The sequence below is a fragment of the Prionailurus viverrinus genome, chromosome A3 (assembly GCF_022837055.1).
Source record: "Prionailurus viverrinus isolate Anna chromosome A3, UM_Priviv_1.0, whole genome shotgun sequence".
Classification (NCBI taxonomy): Eukaryota; Metazoa; Chordata; class Mammalia; order Carnivora; family Felidae; genus Prionailurus; species Prionailurus viverrinus.
The window spans coordinates 12611833-12638811 of NC_062563.1; the positions used below are offsets into that span (position 1 = coordinate 12611833).

Here is a 26979-nt window from a genome sequence, read left to right on the forward strand (position 1 = left end):
GCTAGTTATGCAACCATCCTTAGAAGAATTGAGAAAAACAGTCTTGAAATTCTGAGTAAAATGCCAACCCAAACCTATGTCCTAGTGGAGACATTAGAGTTTCCTGGTTTATACCTTGTCATCGTTTATTTTGAGGGTTTTTGTTAGAAGTAACAACAGAAGACTTGTCCAGGCCTCCCGATGGCTTTCCGAATTCACGGTGATGAAATAGGCAAGGGCCTCACTGCACACGCTAGAAGAGTCGGAAACAGGGAGGCACATCAAACCCAAGATTAACCTCGGGGCGCCTGGGTGGCTCAGTTGGTTAAGCATCCGGCTTAAGCCCAGGTCATGATCTCACGGTTGGTGGGTTTGAGCCCCATGTGGGGCTCTGTGCAGCTCAGAGCCTGGAGCCTGCTTCAGATTCTGTGTCTCCCTCTCTCTCCGCCCCTCCTCTACTCACACTCTCTTTCTCTCTCAAAAATAAATAAACATTAAAAAAATTTTTTTTAAAAACCCACAAGATTAACCTCTCACATTTTACTAGAGAATTTTTTTTTTTTTTTAATTTTAGAGACAGCATGTGAGTGGGGAAGAGGGGCAGAGGGAGGGAGAGAGGAAGCGGGGGTGGGGGGAGAGAGAGGGAGAGAGGGAGAGTGGGAGAGAGGGAGAGAGGGAGAGGGGGAGGAGGAGGGGGAGAGGGAGGGGGAGAGGGAGAGGGGGAGGGAGAGGGAGAGGGAGGGAGGGAGGGAGGGAGGGAGAGAGGGAGAGGGAGAGAGAGAGAGAGAGAGAGAGAGAGAGAGAGAGAGAGAGAGAGAAATGAATGAATGAATGAATATCTTAAGCAGATTCCATGCTCAGCACAGAGCCTGATGCCAGGCTCTATCCAACGACCCTGGGATCATGACCTGAGCAGAAATCAAGAGTCAGACGCCCAACCGACTGAGCCACCCAGATGCCCCATGTAGTGGAAAACTCTTCATTCTGGCAATGAGTATTTATTTGCTGGGCACTTGCTCTGGCTTCTGGCTATGCCATCTTGGGCAAAGCTATAAAACAGGGATAAATAACTGTACCCAACTCAAGGGACTGTGGTAAAGATTAAATGAGACTGGTGTGTTGAATGTTAGCATAGCTCAGGGCCTGCTCAGAGAAGAGGGCCCAATCAGCATTTGTGCACAATGAACATAGAGCCTATCATCCACAGCTGGCTACACACTGCCTTTCTCTTCTCCTGTCACATATAATTGCTTTTTTTTTTTTTTTTTTAATGTTTGTTTATTTTTGAGAGAGAGGGAGCACAAGCAGGGGAGGGGCAAAGAGAGAGGGAGACACAGAATCTGAAGCAGGCTTCAGGCTCTGAGCGGTCAGCATAGAGCCCAACACCAGGCTCGAACCCATGAACCATGAGATCATGACCTGAGCTAAAGTTGGACGCTTAACTGACTGAGCCACCCAGGCACCCCACTACTTTTTTTTTTTTTAAAGTAATCTCTACCCCCAACATGTGGCTTGAACTTGCAACCACGAGATCAAAAGTAGCATGCTCTACCAACTGAGCCAGCTAGGTGCCCCACAAATGCTACTTTTATTTAACTTTTTGGTTATTATTTCTTTCAGTTTATTTTTGAGGGGGCGGGGCAGAGAGAGAATCCCAAGCAGGCTCTGCACTGTCAGTGCAGAACCCAACATGGAGCTCAATCCCATGAACTGTGAGATCAAGACCTGAGCTGAAATCAAGAGCCAGAGGCTTAACCAACTGATCCAGTCAGGTGCCCTACAAGTGCTACTTTCAAAACACATGTTATGCTGGGGTGCCTGGCTGGCTCAGTTGGTGGAGCATGTGACTCAAACTTGTGAGTTCAAGCCCCACACTAGAGGTAGAGACTACTTAAAAAAAAATGTCATGCTAGAAAATGCAAATTTATCTCCTTTACAGAAACTTTATGAGACTATGTAGATAATTATCCTTTGAGCTTGATTTAAGTTAATATGAGCTATTGGTGTCTCTATAATTATGATGAACGAAAAGTGCAAAAAATTATAAAGGAGAAAAAAATACCTGTAATTCCATCATCCTAAGGGACATATATCAAAATATTGTCCTATTTCCTTCTAGTCTTTTTGTCTGTGATATTTAAAAAACATTGCTGAAAAATCAGATCTATATGGTTTTACATCTTGTTTTGTGGTGAAACTTGTATCATGAGCACATTCCCACATTCTGGAAAATTATTTTGTAAAACTTCATTTTCAATGTCTGCATAATAGTCTACCATAGGATAGACTGTAATTTAGTTATCCATTCTATAGCTGAGCTGTTTTAAATTTCTTCTCTTATTTTCGTATTTTTAATTTTTAAAAGTAATCTATGCCTAACATGGGGACTCATGAGAGTGAACTCATGAGAGATTACTTTAAAATATTAAAAGAAAAGAAAAAAAAGTCTCATGCTTTACCAACTGAGCCAGCCAGGCACCCGATATTTCTTCTCTTTATAAGTAAGTCTGCAGTGAAGAGTTCTTTGTGGGAATCCTGGTTTCTATTTCTAACAAAATTTCTTTTTAAAAAAAAATTGTTTTGTAAGTAATCTCCATGCCCAAAGTGGGGCTCGAACTCACAACCCTGAGATCATGAGTCGCACGCTCTATAGACTGAGCCAGTCAGGCACCCCTCTAAGACATTTTAGATTCCATGACAGTGGAATTACTGTGCCAAAGAAAGGCACTGAACATTTTCACGTTCCTGATTTTAATGCCACCTGCTTTCTAGAAAAATCCCCTCACTGTACACTCCTCCTAGCAGTGCAGGAGAATACACATCCTATCGTGGTTGCCAGCACCACAAGCTAATGATCTGAAATCATAAAGGAGTGAAAAAGGGGCGCAGACATGGTGTCTTGCTCACAAGATGCTGGGTGGCGAACGTCTACTTTTCTAATTTTTTTAATGTTTTACTTATTTTTGAGACAGAGACAGAACATGAACAGGGGAGGGGCAGAGAGAGAGAGGGACACAGAATCCGAAGCAGGCTCCAGGCCCTGAGCCGTCAGCACAGAGCCTGATGCGGGGCTTGAAGTCACGAACCGTGAGATCATGACCTGAGCCGAAGCCAGACACTTAACCAACTGAGCCGCCCAGGAGCCCCTCAAACATCTACTTTTCTGTCTGGGACTCTCAGTGCCACCCCCCATCTCCTCAAGGCTGCGTTTCTGCATAATCTAAGTCAGGACACCCTGGTATCCACAGGATTCCAACACATGCTTCTTGGGAAGAAGGAAGGGTGGGAGGTTTAAGTGGACATTGCCCTAAAGAGGACTTAGTCAGGACTTCACTCCGGACCTGCTGACTCGGAGTACTTTGTACTGCCCATGTTTTTGTGCCTTAAGAAATTTATGAATGAGGGACACCTGGTAGCTTAGTCGGTTGAGCGTCTGACTCTTGATTTCAGCTCAGGTAATGATCCCAGGGTTGTGGGATTGAGCCCCACGCTGAATGGGGAGCCTGCTTAAGATTCTCACTCTCTCTCTCTCTCTCTCTCGCCCCCTCTCAACCTATAAATGAAAGAAATGAGGCCCTACCCTCCTCAGGGCATTAAGTGAAGTAGAAGTGTCAGCAAAGGGGCACCTGGGTGGCTCAGTCGGTTGAGCATCCGACTTCAGCTCAGGTCATGATCTTAAGGTTCATGAGTTCAAGCTCTACAACAGGCTCGCTGCTGTCAGCACAGAGCCCGCTTCAGATCCTCCGTCCTCCCCTCTCTGCCCCTTCCCTGCCTGCGCTCTCTCAAATAAAACGTTAAAAAAAAAAAAAAGCATCAGCAAATAGAAAACACAAAAAAAGAAAAGCAGTTTGTGAGGGTGTCAGCATGTATATGTTTTTTCTTATTCTTTTCAATTCAGAGTATTATTGTGATGCAGTTTGTGTTTTACAGATAAGACATTTAATCAGGAACCAATCTTCTTACGTTAAAAGTCGCTGCTGGATTTCATCCCAGGAATCCCTGCGGTTCTCGTCAACATACATCCGAAACAGGATCCTCAAACAACAGGCCAGGCTGCTGGTTTCTTGCTTTAGAAGATTGGGTTTAGATTTGCCTTTAAAACCTAGAGATTAGACAGTCAGATAAACAGTGCACACTTCTAGGATAAGACTGAGAAGTCATGCGGGAACCTAATCTAGTTACCTTAGGGAAAGAACACTGAAACATCTCACCTTCTTTTTAACTGAAGTCTAGCTGACATATAACATTACTCTTAAACACATTTTCTTAAACAAAGCAGTACCGGTCAGCCACAGAGATACGTAAACAACTCTCACAAGCAAAGCCTTATTACAGGCAAAGGCATAAAATACCTAGATCTGTTAAAGTCATAAAGGAAAACAGTATTATAAAACTGTGGATTAAAATAAGCATTTGGGAAGAAAATGAATGGTTACCCAGTAACAGTAACAATACAAAAATTATATAAAGTCTCACTTTTGTGCAAAGTTCACAAAATGAGACTCTCACTGGCACCATGCATGCATACCTATCTACATATAAATGTATCTATATAAATCTGTGTATGTATCTATATGTATCTCTGTATCACCTCCAGAGTTTATGTATTTATTTTTGGAGGTGGGAAGGAGAACCCCTAAAAGCCTCAGAAAATGTCTGAATGCTTTTCTGTTTCTCCTAGACCACCACAATTTTTGATACAAAAATATTTAACTACATAATTTTACCTTGATTTGCTAGATCAGTTCTGGTCTCTATGAATTCACTTTTCCACCAGATACTTACTGAAAATCCCCCCCGCGTGCCAGGCAGTATTCCTGGAATTCCTGGTACCGGGATGGAATGTACCCAGCATTCCTTCTTTTTCCCTCAAGCATGAAAATTATCTGCCAAGTTATTCCAGCTAAGTGTACAAGTATCAGGAGTTTCCCAAGGGCTTCCATGTTTTAGGGTGGTGACCGGTGTGGCCACCTGTCCCATCTGCTGTGTGGCCTTACCTGCTCGCCACAGGACAGTCCGTTGCTCGTAATTGGAGTTGAAGGCCTTTGAGAACGAATGGGACTCCTGCAAGCAGTCCAGCAGCTTGAAGAGGTGCTGGGAAGACATGCACTTATACATGCCCTGGTCCTCTGTCTCTATGTGGATATCTGCATCCAGCGTGTCTTGCTAGAGAGGGGAGGGTGGGAGAGCTAAGTGAGGGTGGTTTTGGACACCATGGCATCACATCGAGGCAGTCATTACTCGCCACAAGTCATACACACACTTCATTCCTCACCACCCTGAATGTCTCCCCTTTACACTCTGTTCACCGGCAGGGGCAGGGGGGAGAATTACACCGAGCTCTTGTGTGACGTCAGGCTTTGCTGGCCCGAGTGTCCGTTCTGTCGGTACTGTCTTCATTGCACGAACACAAGTACTTCTCCAGTTATTTCACAATAGGACTGCACGGTCCTCTACTTATCAAAGAAACAATTTTTTAAAGACTTTATTTTTAAGTAATATCTATACCCAACATGGGGATCAAACTCACAAGCCCGAGATCAAGAGTCGCACGTCCCTCGGACTGAACCAGCCAGGTGCTCCTCCTCTTTTATTCATTTTTATTTTATTTTTTTATTTTTTTTTAATGTTTATTTATTTTTGAGAGAGACAGAAACAGAATGCGAGTGGGTTAGGGTCAGAGAGAGAGGGAGACACAGAAGCAGAAGCAGGCTCCAGGCTCTGAGCTGTCAGCACAGAGCCTGACTTGGGGCTTGAACTCACGGGCTGTGAGATCATGACTTCAACCGAAGCTGGACGCTCAACTGACTGAGCCACCCAGGTGCCCCTATTTTATTTGTATTTTATAATGAGATTGGAACATGAGAAAGTCAAACTGTACTGTATGTCATAGAAGGTGTGAGTCTCAAACCATACTTATTGAAAGACCAAAACTGGGGGGCCTGGCTGGCTCAATCAGTTGAGCATCCAACCCTTGGTTTTGACTCAGATCTTGATCTCATGGTTCAGGGGTTCGAGCCCCATGTTGGGCTGTCCACTGATGGTACAGAGCCTGCTTGGGATTCTCTCCGCCCCTCCCCCCCCCCGCCCCACTCACGTGCTTTCTCTCAAAATAAAATAAACTTAACAGCAACAACAAAGAAACTGCTAAGTGAAGCCTGAGTGGCATCTTTAGCTTCAACTTTGTTTACAAATGTGAAGGGAAAAAAACATAAAAATAGTTACAAAATGCTAGACATTTTTATCAAACATGTTGCCTAAAATGTGAGACATAATTAGGGATTTTATATTTGTTGAGCATTCTAAGAATAGAATGGATCTATCCTTCTTATAAGCCGGAGGTTAATGAAAAATGGAGTTGGCCATGTTTCCTAAATTGATCTATGAATTCAATGCAATCCTTATCAAAATCCCAGATTACTACCTTTTATTTATTTAAAAAAAATTTTTTTAACGTTTGTTTATTTCTGAGACAGAGAGAGAGAGAGAGCATGAGTGGGGGAGGGGCAGAGAGAGAGGGAGACACAGAATCCGAAGCAGGCTCCATCCAGGCTCTGAGCTGTCAGCCCAGAGCCTGACACGGGGCTCGAACTCACAAACCGTGAGATCATGACCTGAGCTGGAGTGGGTCGCTCAACTGACTAAGCCACCCAGGCGCCCCAGATTACTACCTTTTAGAAATTTACAAGCTGATCCTAAATTCATGTGGAAACACAACTGACACAGAATAACCAAAACAAGGTTGAAAAAAGAAATGCAAAGTTAGAAGACTCACACTTTGATTTCATTCAAGACAGTGTGGTGGTATTGGTATAAAGACGGACATACAGGTCAGTGGAACGGAACTGAGAACCCAGAAATAAATCCTTATATTTAGGATTAAGTGATTTCCAACATGCATGCCAGAACAATTCACTGGGGAGAAAACAGTCTTTACAATAAATGGTGCTGGGACAACTGGGGATGTCCACGTGTTAAAAAAAAAAAAAAAAAAAAAAAGATGATCTCCTATTTCCCATTATACACAAAAATGAACTAAAAAATGGATCAAACACCTACATGTAAAAGCTAAAATTATAAAACTCTTAAAAGAAACCGTGGGCCTAATCTCTGTGACCTTGAATCAGGCCATGCTTTCTCAGATATAACACTAAAAGTACAAGGCCTCAAGTAAAAATAGTAATTCAGAACTTCATTAAAATTAAGTTTTGGTGCTTCAAAGGCCACCATCAAGAAACTGAAAAGACAATGCACAGAATGGGAGAAAATAGTTGTATCTGATAAGTGGCTAGTATCCAGAATATATAAAAACTCATATAATTCAATGGCCGAAAGATAAATACTCCAATTTAAAAGTGGGTACGTGATTTGAAAAGACATCTCCCCCAAAATACAAATGAACCAATCAACACAGAAGATAGCTGTTCAAGGTCATTAGTCACTAGGGGAATGGGAATCCAAATCACAATGAGATACCACTTCACACTCACTGGGATGGCTGTGATAATTACAAAAAAAAAAAAAAAAAAAAAGAAAAGAAAAAAGAAAAAGAAAGAAAAAAGAACAATAACAACCATTGATGAGGATGTGGAAAATTAGAGCCTTCATCAATTGCTGATGGTAGGGTAAAATAGTCCAGCTGTTTTAGAAAACGGTCTGGCGCTTCCTCAGAAAGGTAGGCATAGAGTTATGGTGTCACCTGGAAATTCCACTCCTAGGTACAAGCTCAAGAGAATTAAAAACATGTCCACATAAAAACTCATATACAAATGTTCACAGCACTGTTATTCACAATAGCCAGGCAATGGAAACAATCCAAATGTCCATCGACTGATGAAAGGATAAATAAAATGTGGAACAGCTGTACAATGGAATATTATAGACATATATATACACACATATATATGCGCGTACACACACATCTGTATACATATAACAATGTGGATGTCACATGCTACAACACGGATGAACTCAGGAAACGTTATGCTAAGTGAAGGAAGCTGGACACAAAAGCTCATGTATTATAGGATTCTATTAATATGAAATATGCAGATTAGGTAAACCCATAGAGCCAGATGGTAGATTAGAGGCTATCTAGGGCTGGGACGAAGAGAGAAGGGGGCTGACTGCTAATGGTTAGGGCATTCCCTTTTGCGGTGACAAAAATATTCTGGAATTAGATAGGGGTGATGTTTGTACAACTTTGTGAATATTCCAAAACACCGAACTGTACATTTAAAAAATAAAAACCAGGGGTGCCAGGGTGGCTCGGTCGGGAAAGACTCTGACTCTTGACTTTGGCTCAGGTCATGATCTCATGCTTTGTGAGTTTGAGCCCCACATCGGGCTCTGCACTGACAGCGTGGAGCCTGCTTGGGATTCTCTCTCTCCCTCTGTCTGTGTCCCTGTGCCACTTGCTCTCTCTGTCTCTCTCTGTCTTTCTCTCTCTCTCTCTCTCTCTCTCTAACAAACAAAAAGGAGGATAGCCTTTGGGCTGGATCTAGCCCACAGATATATTCTGTTCATCGGTAATTATATTACTTAATAAACAGGAGATTTCCTATATGAAAAAAATCTCAATCTGACTCCTGTTGAAAAACTGGGAGCCTGTCGTGACTTGACCCATCTGTTAGCAACACACCGCTGGGTTGGGAGGCGGCTGCGGCTCTGGCGGGGCTGGAGGTGCCTGGTCTCTCTGCCCCCGGTCCCACCTAGGCTGAGTAGGCATTCACAGGATGTTAGTCCCAGAACCACGTAAGTTTACAACCTATGGGGTAATGTTATGGTTCAACTTTTGGACACCCAACCCTCCGTCGCCAAGAACAACAGGTTGTACATACAAGACAAAAAAGTAAACTTTCTAAAGGAAAAAGTGGTATCTTCACCCATATATTTTTCTCTCTCGGTTACTTATGGTTAAACCATACAACAATTATGTGAAACAGGCCTGTGATTAACAACACTCTTTTTCGAAGCACCGGGGAGGGTGGGATCTGAGCAGTGGCATGCTGGTAGACTGGCTCTCTGGGAAATTAAAAAAAAAAAAAAAAAAAAAGAAAAAGAAAGTTCTGATTTTTAGGGTTTGCTGATTTCTGTGGTATAAATATTCTCATCGTGGCCAATTTCAAGCTACCAATATGCCGTGACTGATCACAGGGCTGGGGAGAGATGAGCACGATCTACGAGCTGGCTCCAGCACACCACTGCATCTAAGCAACCTCTCCAGGGGCAAGTTCGTCTTCCTTGAGGCTCGTCCTATTACCTGGGCAGCAACCATGTGTTCTGCATCTTCTTTTTTGCTTGTTGCAGGGTAGAACACGATGTTGTCAATGGTCTGTATCAATTCCAGCTGGACCACACACTTGATGAGGAGGCTGGCAAACAGTTTCTGATCTATATTAGATGATAAAGATTAACCCTAATAATGATTCAGCCAGTGTTGAGTAAGTATTAACCGAGCTCCTTCTACATGCCAGGCACAGTCCTTGATGCTGTGGCATAACAATGAATAAGCTGGACAAAAATCCCTGCTTCCACGGCAGAGACAGAAAATAAACAAGATACTTAAGTCTAAGGCACATGTCTACCTATGTCAAATGACGATGACAAAGGTAGGGATGGGGACAAGGTAGGGATGTCATCAGGATGGGGCTTCAAGTTTAAATAAGCTGGTCAGGAAAGCTCTCTCCGAGAATGTGATACTTGAGCAAAGACCTGAAGGGGAGGAGTCAGCTACGCAGGGCCCATGTCTTCCGACAAGCTTCTCTGCCACCTGCAGCTACTGACTAGACTCTAGCTAACATCTCCTCCCTCCATCTTTGTCTTCTCACTCCCTGGGCTCAGTGGTGGTCCATGTCAGGCACTTCGGAGGTGTGGGTTGATTTGACTATAATAAAAGTAGAGATTCCTCATTCAACTTATTGTTATAGAATCAGGAAGTTGAAAGCATTAAATAAAGCATTTAGTGATGTCAAATGAGGTTAGGTCATTCTCAAGTTTTGGAAAGTGACTAAAATGGTCTTTCTGTATGTCTGTCTGTCTATCAATTTTCTATGTAGAATCAGTTTAATTAAAGAGGAATATGGTGGAGTTGCAAAACGTGTACATTTGACTCATGCCAATTCAGTAACATCAGCCTGGACCAAAAATTAAAAAGAAGAGAAACAACGCAAGTGCTGTGAGCCTGTACCTGCTGCCCACAGGGCAGGCTGAGATGGGAGACTGGAGGCACGTTCCCAGGAGGAAGGACAGGGGTCTCAAGGCCCAGGCACCTCTCAGAGTATAAACATCCTGCTGCACCAAGAGCGGTTCTAGTTAAAACGTGCCTCCTCCACACAAGCCAACCCTTTATCTGGAGCCAATGAGGCAGCACAGTTCATTCTCTCACTGGCTACTACAGAGAGACTGGCATGAGCTGCAGATATGGAGGAACATGGTAGCTTTTCAATGGATCCCAAGGGTGCTTCTGTTTTATGCCTTCAAAAAATAGCGGTGAGCACGTGTGGCTTTGCCTAATGCACTGGTTGAGAAGTTAACAGCGGTGTGAACACCTACAGCCTGGCATGTGGAGAAGAGGGTGGGGCTGCTATGAAGGAAAACAATATGGCCACAGCTTGAAAACAACCAGACCAGGAAACAGGACGGTTCCAGTTTCTCAGTCAGCCAGAAGTGCGCGAGGTCCCAAGGATCCAAATGTCAACAGTACCTCCTCAAACGGTAGAGTACCAATTATGTGAGATCACATATTTGAAACACACAGTGCTGTGCCTGGTGCATAGCAACTGTCAGACCTGTTTTTTAAAATGACAGGCAGTTAAATAGATCACAAGAACACTGTGGGACAAACTGATAAAAGTCATCTGAAACTCATATCCAGAAAAGGGATCTCTAACACATAAAAAGCTTCTCCAAACCAATAAAGACTAACAGCCAATATAAAATGAAGATTTGAACAGATCATGAAAAGATCTTAGACACATGAAAAACTGCTCATTTCACTCATAATTAGGAAACTGCAAATTAAAAATACTCCAAAGGTATGAAATATCACCTGTGTGTTCCTGAAGATCACGTAAACAGAAACAACATTAATGGGGTAAGAATCTAATCATCTGTCAAAATGGCAAGTGCACTTCACCCAGCAATCCCATTTTTAGGAATTTATTACACAGATAAACTCACAAATGACACACACATTAAGTGATTCAATGTTGTACTGTTCGTCACAAAGATTGGGAATAATATAAATGTCCATTAGTAGGAAACCCAATTAAGCAAACAATAGTACATCCACATCCTTGGATAACATAAATAGTATAAAAGAATGTGAAAGCTTTTAAGGTACTGATTTTGAATGATCTTGAAGATATACTAACTGAAAAAACAATGTATAGTATTCCCTAACTTGTATAAAAAGGACAGGAGAATTCATGTGTATGTGTGTGCACGTACATATGTGTTTACGGATATGCATTTCTTATATATGGATAAAATGTCTTTGGAAACGTACAGAAGCTGGTGACACTGGCTGCCACAGGAAGGGACTGGCAGACTGAGGCACAGGGTGGAAGGAAGGCTTATCGTGTTTATCCTCTTGTACTTTGCAAGTATTTAAATTGCATAAGTGTGTTACCTATTTAAAATAAATAAATGAAAACAACTAGAAAAAGTAGCCTTACTTGCATATGGTCTACCTTTCCAGCTGTCATCGGTCGGGTTAGAGAGTTGACTCTGGCCTCTCTCAGAGGCATTTCTATCTATGCTGCTCAGAGACTGGCGGTCCAGATCCACATCCTAAAAGTAAGCCAGAGAGAAATACCATGTTCACTTTATCCACAATCGAGTACCTGGGCAGAGATGTGCCCGGCTTAACACTGGGGCTGGCCCAACTTGAGAGTAAGTGCCTTGCTTAGACTAAAGTAAAATGACATTCCATGCTGGACTGCACAGGGGACATTATAAATTTCACTTATTTCTCCCTCCCACTAAAATTTCACGTTTTCTTGGGGTGCCGGGGTGGCTCAGTCGGTTAAGCGTCTGACTTTGCTTCAGGTCACGATCTCACAGTTCGTGAGTCTGAGCCCCGCATCGGGCTCTGTACTGACAGCTCAGAGCCTGGAACCTACTTCGGATTCTGTGTCTCCTCCTCTCCTCCCCTCCCCTGCTCACGTTCTGTCTCTTTCTCAAAAATAAACAAACATTAAAAAAAAATTTTTTTTTAAATCTCGTATTTTCTTATTCTGACTTCGAAGGTATTTCTCTACATATTATGATTTAACAATACATATGACCAATTAATGAGGACAAGCTCAAAAATACACTAGTGCCAAGAGCTAGCTTTTTAAAAAGTTGACAGAAGACAAACAAAAAATGTTTAAATAGGGTGCTTCATTTTTTAGGTTGCTATATCCTAAATGCCACCCCTTTTTTAAAGTAGGCTCCAGGCCCAATGTGGGGCTCGAACTCATGACTCTGATATTAAGTGTCACATGCTCCACTGAGTCAGCCAGATGCCCTCCAAATGACTTTTAAAATCTAATGGCTTTACAGTTATTTGGGAATAGACGTTAATAACACAAACCCCGTATAAAGCAAAATATTATAAAGTGAGACTTGAATTAGAACTTCTTGATGTGGCCTCACACAAAAAATAACAATCACTATTTCACTGGTGGTGGAAGAAAGCACTCTTTATTTAGGAGAGGAATAAATGAGGATAATTACACCAAAGTATTACTTCTAACAGGCAAACACCAGACCTGAGAGTCCAACAAGGGAGAATTCACTAAATATGATAATGTATAGCCACTGAAAAGGCTGCTCTCAAACAATATTTAAAAACATGGAAGACTGCTTACACGTTGTTAGGTAAAACATTCTGTGCCAAGCGCGCCCGAATTTCAAACACGCGTGGGTTATACGTGTGCCGTCGCACAAAGTAAAAACTAGAAATGTGAACTGTGGCTTTTATTGGGTGAGGTGACTTATCTTCTGTACTTTCTAAAAAAACGTGTTAATGAACATAGTTTTTAACTCTTTTTTTTTTTTTTAAAGTAATCTCCATGCCCCAAGTGAGGCTCCAACTCACGACCCCAAGATCAAGAGCTGCACGCTCCACTGACTGAACCAGCCAGGCACTCCTAAAGCTTATAGCCTTTTTTGCTCACTTCCCATCAGAAAAGCACAAACTCCTTGGGCTACTTAATTTTTTTACCTAATACGAGATCAGAGAAAAGATGACAACAAAAAACCTTACCAAGTGTTTCTCCGATGGATCTTCCTCCATCCCTACAGGTCTCCATGTCAGCAAACTGAAGGGAATACAAGAGAAGGAAAATGATCAGTGTGAAAGGCAATGTGGAGCCTTAAGACATCTACTGAGCTCAGCAAGAATCAGCAACAATCACATCTGCACTCACACGTGTGGAATGGTTGTCTTGAAGATATCCAGCATACAACTGCACGTTTCATCCCAGACGTCGGGACTGAATTTCTCCCCATTGGATATCACTAAGTTTTCTAAGCAATTTGTACCTGAGCGAGCCAACTGCTCATTATCTGCAAAATAAAGCAACATCTATCATCAAACTTCTGCTGCTGGTTTGATTCCCACCAGGGCACTGATGCTTCGTCTTGCGAGGTGGGGACATGACAAAGGGTTTGCAGGCTCTTACTTAACGAAGCAATGATACAGTGTTAAAACTTTTGTTGTTGGGGGCACCTGGGTGGCTCAGTCGGTTAAACCTCCGACTTCAGCTCAGGTCACGATCTCATGGTCCGTGAGTTCGAGCCCCGCGTCGGGCTCTGGGCTGATGGCTCAGAGCCTGGAGCCTGCTTCCGATTCTGTGTCTCCCTCTCTCTCTGCCCCTCCCCCATTCATGCTCTGTCTCTCTCTGTCTCAAAAATAAATAAGCATTAAAAAAAATTTTTTTTATAAAAAAAAAGAAAAACTTTTGTTGTTGGGGTGCCTGGGTGGCTCAGTCAGTTGAGCGTCCGACTTCAGCTCAGGTCATGATCTCGCGGTCTGTGGGTTTGAGCTCTGTGCTGACAGCGCAGAGCCTGGAGCCTGCTTCAGATTCTGTCTCCCTCTCTCTCTGTCCCTCCCCCGCTCATGCTCTGTCTTTCTCTCTGTCAAAAATAAATAAAAATTAAAAAAAAATTTTTTTAAATAAAAAAAATAACTTGTTGTTAAACAGGCTATCAAGAGTTAAAATTACTTATCACAGCTTTACTGCTGGGATGGAAAAAGGTCAGTTTGTTAATTAACTGGCTTCTTATGTGATCAATGATAGAAGACGGAAATATTAGATCAGTGTCTCTCAAAATATAGTCACTCAAACATTGCACTTCCAGTTTTTGCCATACTGGTATTGATTGTTTTTTCACTTATTTTAAAACTGAATCACTTTTTGAAAAACTTTGCGAAATTAAGCTTTGTCCTAAGCCAAAACTATCTACGGAATCCAGGTCTAATGTGCTATGTAGGTATTCTTCCTAGGATGTACTAAAATCAACACATACGTACTCAAACGAAAAATGTCCACTGATGAAGCTGTTGTTTATATTGACTTCCATGATATATTAAAAAAAAAAAATGTTTATTTATTTTTGAGAGAGCAAGCAGGGGAGGGGCAGAGAGAGAGGGAGAGAGAGAGAATCCCAAGTAGGCTCACACTATCAGTGCAGAGCCCAACGAGGCCTTGAACTCAAGAACTCTGAGATAATGACCTGAGCCAAAATCAAGAGTCGAACACTTAATCAACTGAGCCATCCAGGTGCCCCTCCCACAGGACATTTTAAAAACATTACAGAAAATTTCAACTACGACAAAAGCAGAAACCATAGTATAATATAGAAAGGCACATCTTTTTTTTTTTTTAAATTTTTTAAATGTTTAATGTTTTTTAATGTTTTATTTTTGAGAGAGACAGACACAGATTGTGAGCAGGGTTGGGGCAGAGAGAGAGGGAAACACAGAATCCGAAGCAGGCTCCAGGCTCTGAGCTGCCAGCACACAGCCTGACATGGGGCTCGAACTTGCAAACTACAAGATCATGACCTGAGCCAAAGTTGGGACGCTTAACCCACTGAGCCACCCAGGCACCCCTAAAGGCACTTTTTTTAAATATAATAATAACTACATCCATCTTTAAAAAATGCTTTAGGAGCCCCTGGGTGGCTCAGTTGGTTAAGCATCCAACTTGGGTTTAGGTCATGATCTCACGGTTCGTGAGTTCAAGCCCCACGTCAGGCTCTGTGCTGACAGCTCAGAGCTTGGAGCCTGCTTCGGATTCTGTGTCTTCCTCTCTCTCTTTGCCCTTCCTTCACTCATGGGCGCTCTCTCCCTCCCTCTCTCTCTCTCTCTCAAAAATAAACATTAAAAAAAAAAATTTTTTTTTTAAATAATAAAAAATGCTTTATAACTGACTTGAGATTGTTTCTATGTTCTTATTAAATACAAAAATACACATTTTCACTGATTATATATTGTACTCCTTGGCATTACATTCTTGCTTTCATATACTGAAATAACGAACCTCTCATTAAAAACTACGTCAAGAAGGATGACGCCTGGAGACGGAGAGAGTACCTTGTTTTACACACCACTGCAACTGTGCAAACACATCAGAAAGAAGAACTTCGTTCAGAGCTTCATAAAACTGGGTGAACACGTCACAAATAGCATAGAGTGCGTGATTGCACGTTGTCGTCATCCACTCGGATTTCTGAAAAACAACAAGGTAATGTTTAAAAGCTACTCTCCTTGTGGTGAGATGGGCCCACTCCTACCTCAGGGGAAAAACTGTTCTGCTGTGCAACCTGGAAGTACGTGTCTACAGTCAGTCTTTCCAACGCTCACACCCACGGAGGCAGTCACGCTGCCCAAAGGAGTGGATCCTAAGGAAAGCAGTAAACATCTGTGGGTGAAGTCTTGTGAATAAAGACGTTTATGCCACACTGGCACTTACACACTGAAAACACATATGAACAAATGCCCAAGAAGGTGGCAACTAAATTAAGTTTATACATATGTCAGGACATTAATAGTCATTCAAAGGGATACTAACCAAAGGCTTTAATGATTTGGAAAAAGTGAGTAGGAGATTGTGCTAAGTTATACCTTACATCCAAAATTTACCGCTAGTAATTTCATGGCACTATTTTAAGTATTCAGTGTATAGAGAGATTTAGAAAATCATCGAAAAGGGAAGGGTTGCTAATTGCAAAACAAGATTCCAGAAGTGGAAGCCATAAGGGAAAAAGACTGATGAATTTGGTTCCCTAAAAGCTAAAATTTTCTAAAATGAAAACAAAACGAGAATAACAAAGTGAGCAAAAGCATTTGCAATTTACGGAAGGATATGCTATGTTACTTATACACTAAAAAGCTCCTAAATCAATAGGAGAAAGATAACTAACCCAATAGATCGGCTAAGGATGTGAAAAAGCAATTCATGAAAGAAAAAAACTGTGAATCAGCAATGTGAAAAAAAGTTTGCAACCTCACCAGCAATTACAAAACTTTGTCACTGTGATACTTATGGCCCATCAAATGAACAAAGATTAAAAAAGTATGGGGGCACCTGGGTGGCTCAGTCAGTTGAACATTCAGCTCTTGATTTCAGCTTAGGTCATAATCTCACAGTTCGTGAGATTGGGCCCTGAGTCGGGCACTGCGCTGACAGCATGGAGCCTACTTGGGATTCCCTCTCTCCCTCTCTCTCTGCTCTTCCCCCCACATGTGCTCTATCTCTCAAAAATAAACATTAAAAAAATTCATTAAGGTATGAAGAGTTGGAGGGGGTATGGAGAAACGGGAACTCTTGTGCACTGTTCAAATGTAAAAGGCTGTAAATTTATAAAGGTTGCGAATTTATTTGGAAGTAACTTGAAAGTACGTATCAAAAGCCTCAGTAATTTGTAAGCCCCAAACCTGATATACCACTGATGTCCCAAGAGAAAAAAGAAAAAACAAGAACAAAGGTAGCAGCAAAGAATGTTCATTTCAGTGCTGCCTTCTTTCTAATGTTTATTTATTTACTTTCCAAAGAGAGAGAGAAAGAGAGCGGGTATGCGGGGAGGGGTGGAGAGAAAGGGAGAGAGGGAATCCCAAGCAGGCTCTGCACTATAGCTGACATGGAGATCAATCCCACAAACGCATGAGACCAGGACCTGAGCCGAAATCAAGAGTCAGGTGCTTAACTGACTGAGCCACCCAGGTGCCCCAACAGTTTGCAACTTTTTTTTTTTTTAAGTGAACAAATTTTTTTTTTTGAGTTTTAATTTTTTTTTTAACGTTTATTTATTTTTGAGACAGAGAGAGACAGATCGTGAATGGGGGAGGGGCAGAGAGAGAGGGAGACACAGAATCTGAAGCAGGCTCCAGGCTCTGAGCCGTCAGCCCAGAGCCCGACGCGGGGCTCGAACTCATGGACCGTGAGATCGTGACCTGAGCTGAAGTCGGAGGCTTAACCGACTGAGCCACCCAGGCGCCCCAGTTTGCAACTTTTAAAAACAGTATGGAAGAAGACTTAGGGTTGTGAAAAAACACTCAGGTATTAAACTGATAAAGCAATTTACGGTGTGTGGGCTGGGATCCCATTTTTGTAAAGAAGAAAACACACGAAGAATGTGAAGGTAGGTTAACGGTGGTTGCCTGTGGAAGCTGGAACAGTGGCTGTTCAAATGTTTTCTTTGTTTTTCTGTATTCTGATTTGTTTTACAAGGAAGAAAAATTTAAGTTATTTTAAAATAAGATTAGAAAGCTGAACTCTTATACTGTGACCTCAACCATACTTTAACCATGTAGAAGACAGAAATTTGCCAAAACATTAACTCTTATTTCTGAATGGTAAAATTGTGAGTCTTCTGCGTATTCTTTTCTTTTTTTTAAGCTTATTTATCTTGAGAGAGAGAGAGAAGAGAGAGTGTGAGTGGGGGAGGGGCAGAGAGAGAATCTCAAGCAGGCTCCACACTGTCAACAGAGAGCCTGATGTGGGGCTCGATCTCATGAACCGTGAGATCATGACCCGAGCCGAAGTTGGATGCTTAACTAACTGAGGCACCCAGGCGCCCCTGAGTTTTCTATATATTCTCAATATTCCATACTAAACCTATGTTGCTTTTATACCAGGGGGAGGGAGAGAACGGTATTCCTAAAAGTGGTTAAGAAAGTGACTCCTTCTAAAAGTCTTAGAATATCCTCTCCTCCTCCCTCTATCCCTGGGGGATAAATAACAATGACAACTAGAGGCATCAGATATCCTTTAAAAAAAAAAAAGCCTAATAATTTGCCAACATCATCTCCAACTGTAACTTCATTAAAAACTTTTCTTTTTAAAATTTTATTTTTAAGTAATCTCTATGCCAAATGTGGGGCTTGAACTCACAACTCCAAGATCAAGAATCCACATTCTTCTGCCTGAACCAGCCAGGCACTCGTAAAAATGTTTTAAATGGGTTCTTTTAGGGACCAGAGACATCCCATTGTTTACTGACTGCTGAGAAGCTGATACGGACCAAAGAACAGACAGGAGCAGTGCCCTGTTGAACTGGTAGGTGTAATGCCCAAGGTGTAATGCAGGCCGGCCATGGTGACCTCTCTCCCCTTACCCTTCCTCAGATGGGGACAGTTTCTTAGCATTAGTTGCTTCTGGTATAAGAGTTCCAAGGATGGGGTTTTCATTTTGAAACACACCTCGTGGGGATGATGACACAACCCCGCAGCAGACAAAGGCAGAGACTCCCCCACCCCCACGCCACCTAGCCACATCTAGGGCACCGTGTTAGTCATCACCTACCTCTGACTGCTGCTCAGGGAGTTTCATATTGTCAAAAATCCTGAACACGATTCTGAACAGGTCCTGCCACCAGTGCTTCTCAAAGGTGTGGCCATAGCTCTTCATGATTTCGAACATGACCGTGAGTCCTCTGGAGGAACAAAGCCAGGCACAGAGAGGGAATGGGTGAGGGGGAAAAGAGCAGAGAAGACGGTGGGAGAGCACGGGTCAACTAAGCCGGTGACCAAGGCTCATTCCATGACAGAAGGGGCACCGTCCGGGACATGGTTACCTTGTCCGAACATCCAGCTTGCATCTATTAATGATGCAGGAGAGCTCGAACAGGATGGGGAACCAGCCTCGGACCCAGACCCGGTCGCCAGGAGCCACATTCATGTCGTCACTTGTGTATTCTTGTAGCACCTACAAGGAGGGTCATCTCTCAGATGCAGGCCAAGCAAGCAAAGGAAGAAAGTCAAAGAGAACTACATGAAGCTCCAGGCCCCACACTTCTTCCCCTCCTAAAAACATCCACTCAGCAAGGGTGGGACCGGGAATCCGGAGGAGGCAGACACAAGCCTCTCCCAAGAGCACACGAGCAGTTTCCACGTATGAAGCTCTGGACCTCTGTGGGTTTTAGAATAAGCTGAGTGGGCAGATCACGAGGGTCCTGCGGGTGGGAGGTGTTCCATTAAGAAAAGCACCAAAGGTCGGGGCACCTGGGTGGCTCAGTCGATTAAGCATCTCCCTCATGGTTCATGAATTTGAGCCCCGTGTTGGGCTCTCCGCTGTCAGCACAGAGCCTGCCTCAGATCCTCTGTCCCCCACTTCTCTCTGCCCCTCCCCTGCTTGGGCGCACACTCTGTCTCTTTCTCAAAAATAAACATTAAAAAAAAAAAGAGCATTAAAGGTCAAAAGGTATTCAAGATGATTCCGTACCTTAGGTCTTTCTGGAATATAACTGTAATACACACTCCTTAAAACAATACCACCAGCAGCTCTTTATTGAGGGCTTGCTTTGCATCAGGAACTGTGACAGTGCTTTATGTGGATTAACAATCCTCTCGGTAACACCATGAGCCAGAGACAAATAAATGTCCTACTTTACAGATGAGTTAACTGAGGCACCGGGATTATAAGCAAGCTGCCCAAGGTCATGCAGCTAGAAGCTGGCAGTCTTTCCCAGTGTGGGTGGGAAGCCCTACTCCCTGCCCCACCTCTGGGATTTTGAGCCTTTTGCTCTGGAACCACTCTTGAAGCAGTGCTGTCTGCTGTGATGGGATTTCTTTATCAGCTCAGCTTATCCAACATTAGGCAATTTCTCTCTCTGTTTCAGTGAACTCTCCAGTACAATGGGGACATAATTCCCAATCTCATAGGTCTGATGTGGAGACTAAATAAGTCAATACGCAGAAAAGATCTGAAGAAGAGATCTGTATAAGCCATCATAGTTTAGATGTGCTTATTCTACTTAATGCCACTGTTTGAGAAGGTCGTTTACCCAAGCAGGCTTCTTTGGAAAGGTGAGACATAACAGAATAAACTCGAACATTTCTGGGAGAAAACAAAAAGATGATTTTTAAAGTGTGATCTCTCAGTCATGTCAAAATGGTAAAATGTCGTGTTTTTTTGGGGGGGGAGTAAAATGTCTTTTCTTTCTTTTTTTTTTTTTTAATTTTTTTTAACGTTTATTTATTTTTGAGACAGAGAAAGATAGAGCATGAACGGGGGAGGGTCAGAGAGAGAGGGAGACACAGAATCCGAAACAGGCTCCAGGCTCTGAGCTGTCAGCACAGAGCCCGACGCGGGGCTCGAACTCACGGACCGCGAGATCATGACCTGAGCCGAAGTCGGCCGCTTAACCGACTGAGCCACCCAGGCGCCCCTAAAATGTCTTTTCTTAAGAGGTAGGTTTGTTCTTTCTCTTGCTTTATTTTTTGAGAGAGCGAGCACGTGTGCAAGAGAGGGGAAGGTGAAAGGGAGAGGGAGAGAGAGAATCTCAAGCAAGCCCCACACCTGACTCAGGCCTTGCTCCCACCACTGGGAGATCACAACCTGAACCAACATCAAGACTCGGACGCTCAACCGACTGAGCCACTCAGGGGCCCCAGGTTTGTTCTCTTACAAATAGAAAGGTCTAGCTTCTTCAGCTTTGCCAAAATTCAAAGCTAAATACTATTATTTTCCACAAAAACAATTAGTAGAATACTACATAAAAGTTCAGTAGGGGTAAAACAAGTCACCTCATACACACAAAACAGCAACAGCGGCATTCTGAACTGAATGCCTAGCTGAGGGCAAACACGCACTTCTGAAAGCGCAGCTGGAAAGTTCTTTGCCAGGAGTAAGGGTTTTTTGCCCCGTGATTCCTTTTCCCTCAGAGCCCAAGGGGGAGGAGAGGAAAAATGTACCCGAGGCCTCTCAGAGACATATTTCCCACAGAAGCGGATGAGCCGGATGGCCTCCATGCTGGTGTCCGGGAAGGCGGCATTGCAGGCAAACTCTGATAAGCACTTGACAGCATCCTGAAAGGAGTCGATGGCTGCAGGGAAATGGTGCTGGAAAATAGTTGCTGTGGAAACAAAGCCACATTGTTTATAAGACCAGGACTTAGAAATGGGGATCAAACACCCCCTCCCACCCCAAGACAGTTACTTTTGTGAAAATCTAGGAGAAACATGTCACCATCTCCGGAAGACACAACTTTTTATTAAGTTATTCAGGGATGAATTCACTGAGCACCACTTGGGCTAAACTGGTTCCTGAGCTCAAGCAACGATGCAAAGGTCCAAATATTCATTCATTCGACAAACGTTTAGAGTGCCAACTATGTGCAAAGCATGGTTGTGGGCCCTGGGGACAGAGGTGACCAATCGAATTCCCTGCCCTCACAATGCTCTTGCTCCAATGGGCAAGAACAGACAAGAATCACCTGTGTCAGTACGTTTATAAAATATCATCTCAGGTTGGGTGAGTGCTGGGTGAGGGGACAGAAGGCAGGAGAGGCTGCTTAGGCTGGGGGTCAGAGAAGGACTCCCTGAAGAAGTCCTACCTGACAAGTGTCCCCAAAGAAGTGAGAGGACAAGCCATAAAAAAACCAAGCTTCATCAGGATGCCAAGGTGTCCATTTCAATTTAAGCTACTTTAGGATGGAGTTTAAGGAATGATGCAGGATAAACACTGATGTGTGTGTGAAATGGCCCCCTAGCTGCCTTCGCCGACAGAAGGTGAGCACTGAGCTAGGCCCTGGTTGGGTGATCCCGAGTGCGTCCTTTACTGCCCTGGCTGTTTCTGTCCCAAGACCACCCCTTACCTGGCTGTGAAGACAAAGGGAGATAAAGAAGGTCAATGAGCTAAAGGTGAAAGGTAATATAGAAATCTAAGGTTTCTGAAAACCTACAAATATCACCTAAGACAAAAATATGAATAGCAAGAAGCTTACAAAGAGTTAAAAGACCTCAAAAAAGATCAAAGATGATCTGCTTTATACTTTTTATGAAGACCGGGGCGCCTGGGCAGCTCAGTCGGTTGAGCGTCCAACTTCAGCTCAGGTCATGATCTTGCAGTCTGTGAGGTCGAGCCCCACGTCGGGCTCGGTGCTGACAGCTCGGAGCCTGGAGCCTGCTTCGGAGCCTGTGTCTCCCTCTCTCTCTGCCCCTCCCCCACTCACACTCTGTCTCTCTCAAAAATGAATAAATGTTACACAAAAAACCCGATCAATATATAACCTTGTTTTATGTGTGTTTCAGGATTTAACAAATAGTGTTGGTTCACAACACGAACTTTTCGCCAATTGCACTTTAACTCAAGCTTGAACAAAGCTTATCGAGAACGTGTATTCTCTCCAGAGACACTGACCAGCACTCCGGCACTACACTTCAGGGCCATCCTGAATGGTGAACTCACCAACAAAAAAATCAAAAATGAAAACAATACGTGGTAGTAGGTAGACCACGGAAAGGACATTTATTTATTTACAGCAGGAGAGCTGAAACCAAAAGGCAGAACATCGCCTCGCTTCACCTCAGCTGGGAACACGTGCCTTGGGCGACTCAAGTATCTCCCTGCTGGATGCACGCATGTGTCCGCAAAAGTGCGGGCAGCACTAGTTCTGTGGTTGCGAACCATGAGACTCGACCGTATCTCCCTCACGGGGTTCTTGCGCACATGCCTCAAGTGCTCAGAATGCCACCTGCCACGTTATTATATGACTGCAGATCTCAAACAAGGAAGCCCCTTTGGGGAGTAAAAGAGACAGGAAATAAGTGGTCACCCTTTGAGACTCGCAGGTGGGACAGTAGAGCCACTTACTGACAATGTGGCCCGTGGTCTGGAAGGCCAGCTCCACAATATTCCCGTCGTGATCCGAGGCTGCCTGGTGGAACACGGCAAAGATGTTCTTCCAGCCTGAGCGGATGTTGGCCGCCTGGGAGTTCACCATCTGGGCGATGCAGCGGATCACCATGTCCCGGATGGTCGGAGACCTGAGGAAAGAACGGGGCAGCCATGTCAGCTGTACTTTGCATGGTGGGACGAAAGTGACACGGCATCACCTTAGAAGCAGCATGTTAAAAAAAAAAACCCCACATTTTTAAAAGCACATAGTAATCCACATTCATTAAAAATAAATTAAATTAGAAACAACAAAAAGAAAAAACATTAAGATGATCACTGTGGCAGACAGTTAGCTGCTTTCCCAGCAGCCACCTCTCCCTCACCTCCTGGACAACAGGACTCTAATTTTATCCAGGAAGCAACATGCCTGACCTCAGGGAACCAACCATAAACGGGACAAGAAAACATGACAATCTTGTCTCATCTGTCAGGTCCTCAATTGCCCAGACTTCTTTGGAGTCTGGGGAGCTATATGACTTGTTCTAATTACATATAAGAGACAGTCATGGGAATGGCATGGGGAGGGGTTTCTACTATGGCTTTGGTTTTACAGGGAAAACAATTCCTTGCCTTACAAGGAATACACACGGTAGGTTCTGCCCCCTTTCCTGGTATCCCCATTGTGAACATAGCATGATGCCTGGAGATAGAGCCTCCGTTCAGCAGCATGAAATAGTAGGCTCCAGGATAAAAAATGATCCTGTGGGTGGCCAAAGGGACAGAAAGAACCTGGGTCCTCGATGACAATTTGGGCTAAGGAATCAAAGTTGGGACTGCCTGCCTCTAACTTAAGTAAACAACACACAGCCTTGTGGTTTAAGCCATCGTCAGTCAGTTTTTCTGGCTGAAAACCTTTACACTAATATAATTCTGCCACCCAGACATGACCATTCCTCAATTCTTAGTGCATATCCTCTTACATTTTTGGGCAGGGATATACATGTATGGTAAACACATATGCATGGATGGGAGTATACGTATATAACTTAAGACGCAACCTTTTAAATTATTACAAAACAAAACCTGAAGGTAGGAAAAATGGCCCATTTTCTGAAGCAGCTGCATGGTTCACCATGGCATTATCTGGGTATCTGTGACAGATTAGTGTATATGCCTTGGAACCTATTAAGACACATACAGTCATGAAGTAAGTTCTATTATTTTACAAATAAAACAAGAAGCAAGCTCTTATACCACTAGCTTTGAAAGTCACATTAGAGTGGCTTTAGGACTGCAAACTTGGCTTGCAGATTTCATGTCTTAGATAACATTAATGTTAGTCTGCAGGACTCATGCTAACTGATAATAGGTCATTTAGAGAAGGCAAACAAAAAGTCCAAACAGAGTCAAAAATTATCTATAAGTCCACAAAGTAAATATGCTGCCCACAGATGACAAAAGACTGACTACATACTTAGGTGACTTTAATATGTAATATAACTGAATTTAGGGTTGCCTCCCCATGGGGAAAAAAAGCAGCTTGTTGAGATGAACTACGCGTACTGATTAATGCTTGGGGCGCCTAGGTGGCTCAGTCGGTTGAATGTCTAGCTCTTAGTTTTGGCTCAGGTCATGATCTCACAGTTCATAGGATCGAGCCCCACATCAGGCTGTGTGCTGACAGTGCGGAGCCTGCTTGGGATTCTCTCTGCCCCTTCCCCACTATCTGTCTCTGAAGATCAATAAACAGTTTTAAAAATACAAAAAAAACAATGAATAAAATAAAATGTTTTTTGCCTGATTGTTAATATGTGTCACACCGTAATATGTGATGACAGTTAACATTCTGGAAAATGTAGAAAAAACATGATGAAAAAAATTCCTGTGATAGTACAGTATTCACATGCAGAGATTGATCTCGCTGTCTTTTTTAAATTTTCATTTATTTATTTATAAACATTTACTCGTTTTTGAGAGAGAGTGCAAGCAGGGGCGGGGTGGGGGAGGTGGACAGAGCATCTGATGTGGGCTCTGTGCAGACAGCAGCAGGCCCATTGCAGGGCTCGAGCTCACAAAATGTGAGATCATGACCCGAGGTGAAGTTGGACACTTAACCAACTGAACCACCCAGGTACCCCCACTGTCTTTTTTTTTAAGTGTATTTATTTTAGGTGGTGCCTGGGTGGCTCCGTCAGTTAAGCGTCCGACTTTGGCTCAGGTCATGATCGATCTCGTAGCTCACGGGTTTGAGCCCACGTTGAGCTCTGTGCTGATACCATAGAGCCTGGAGCCTGCTTCGGATTCCATGTTTCCATCTCTCTCTGCCCCTCCCTCACTTGTGCTGTCTCTCAAAAATAAATAAACATTAAAAAAAGTTCATTTATTTTTATTTTATTTATTTTTTTTTAACGTTTATGTATTTTTGAGACAGAGAGAGACGGAGCATGAACGGGGGAGGGTCAGAGAGAGGGAGACACAGCACCTGAAACAGGCTCCAGGCTCTGAGCTGTAAGCACAGAGCCCGATGCGGGGCTTGAACTCATGGACTGCAAGATCATGACCTGAGCCGAAGTCGGCCGCTTAACCGACTGAGCCACCCAGGCGCCCCAAAAGTTCATTTATTTTAGAGCGAGAGTGTGCATGTGTGTGTGCAGGGGGAAGGCAGAGACAGAGAGAGACAGAGAGACAGAGAGAGACAGAGAGAGAGGGGAGAGAATCCCAAGCAGGCTCCATGCTCAGCACAGAGCCCAACATGGGGCTCAATCTCACAACAGTAAGCTCATGACCTGAGCCAAAATCAAGAGTCAGATGCTCAACCGACTGAGCCACCCAGGCGCCCTGATAGCACTATTATTACACTGTCCAATTCTAGAACTTGGCCTTTTGACTAAACTGTTAAGCATTTCCTATGTCATAAACTTTGTGAACATCTTTTTTTCTTTTTTTAAGTTTATTTTGAGAGAGAGACCACAAGAAGGGGCAGGGCAGAGGGAGAGGGACAGAGAAGAGAATCCCAGGCAGGCTCTGCACCATCAGCATAGAGCCTGATGTGGGGCTCGAACTCACAAACCATGAGATCATGACCTGAGCCAAAACCAAGAGTTGGGCGCTTAACTGACTGAGCCACCCAGGCACCCCAAACTTTGTGAACATCTTTCACAGCTGCACAATATTCCATGTTGTGGCTGTACCAAGAATTACTTTAACACTCTTGTATATTTAGGTGGTATCTGGCTTTTAAAAAATTATTTTGTGTTACTTCAACATTTCGTTGTATTTCAAATTAATTCCTTACAAGAGTTGCAAAAATGTAGAACTAGTGAGTCAAAAGGCACAAAAATAGTAAGGTTCTGGATGGACACTGCCCCAATGATTCTGGAAATGTTACAGCAAGTTACGGTTCCATCAACAGTGTCTAAGAGTGGCTGGCGATGTGTGATTCTAAACTCACTCTGCCCCTTACTCAAACGCTGGCTGGGCAGCCACGGGATGGGCAGGGAGGGCCTGGGATTCTGGGGCCATCAGTGCCACCAGCCAGCCAGGCAGGCGTGAGCACACTGTTCTGCTACACGAGGCCTCTGTCTCCTTGGCACTATCAACAGTGTCCCCAGAGGCGGGAGGGTATTTCTGTGTGCACATTAAACTCAGGGGTGAGGCCAGATTCTGGGATGAGCTTTATTTTCTATTAAAATAAGCAGTAAGGAGGGGCGCCTGGGTGGCGCCGTCGGTTAGGCGTCCGACTTCAGCCAGGTCACGATCTCGCGGTCCGGGAGTTCGAGCCCCGCGTCGGGCTCTGGGCTGACGGCTCAGAGCCTGGAGCCTGTTTCCGGTTCTCTGTCTCCCTCTCTCTCTGCCCCTCCCCCGTTCATGCTCTGTCTCTCTCTGT

General features: G+C 43.6%; 1 protein-coding gene across 1 annotated transcript in view; it reads right to left on the bottom strand.

Moving 5' to 3' along the window:
* Positions 1-26979, bottom strand: part of ARFGEF2 (ADP ribosylation factor guanine nucleotide exchange factor 2) — a 104713-nt gene that overhangs the window by 3393 nt on the left and 74341 nt on the right. Inside the window, exons 27-38 of the mRNA XM_047851983.1 lie at positions 23070-23242; positions 21170-21330; positions 19051-19181; positions 18780-18909; positions 15569-15704; positions 13398-13536; positions 13235-13289; positions 11658-11772; positions 9242-9372; positions 4977-5145; positions 3943-4081; positions 115-232 (exon numbers count right to left, since the gene is read on the bottom strand). Coding sequence (XP_047707939.1) covers positions 115-232; positions 3943-4081; positions 4977-5145; positions 9242-9372; positions 11658-11772; positions 13235-13289; positions 13398-13536; positions 15569-15704; positions 18780-18909; positions 19051-19181; positions 21170-21330; positions 23070-23242 — 1597 coding nt within the window. The remainder of the gene's footprint in view (positions 1-114; positions 233-3942; positions 4082-4976; positions 5146-9241; positions 9373-11657; positions 11773-13234; positions 13290-13397; positions 13537-15568; positions 15705-18779; positions 18910-19050; positions 19182-21169; positions 21331-23069; positions 23243-26979) is intronic.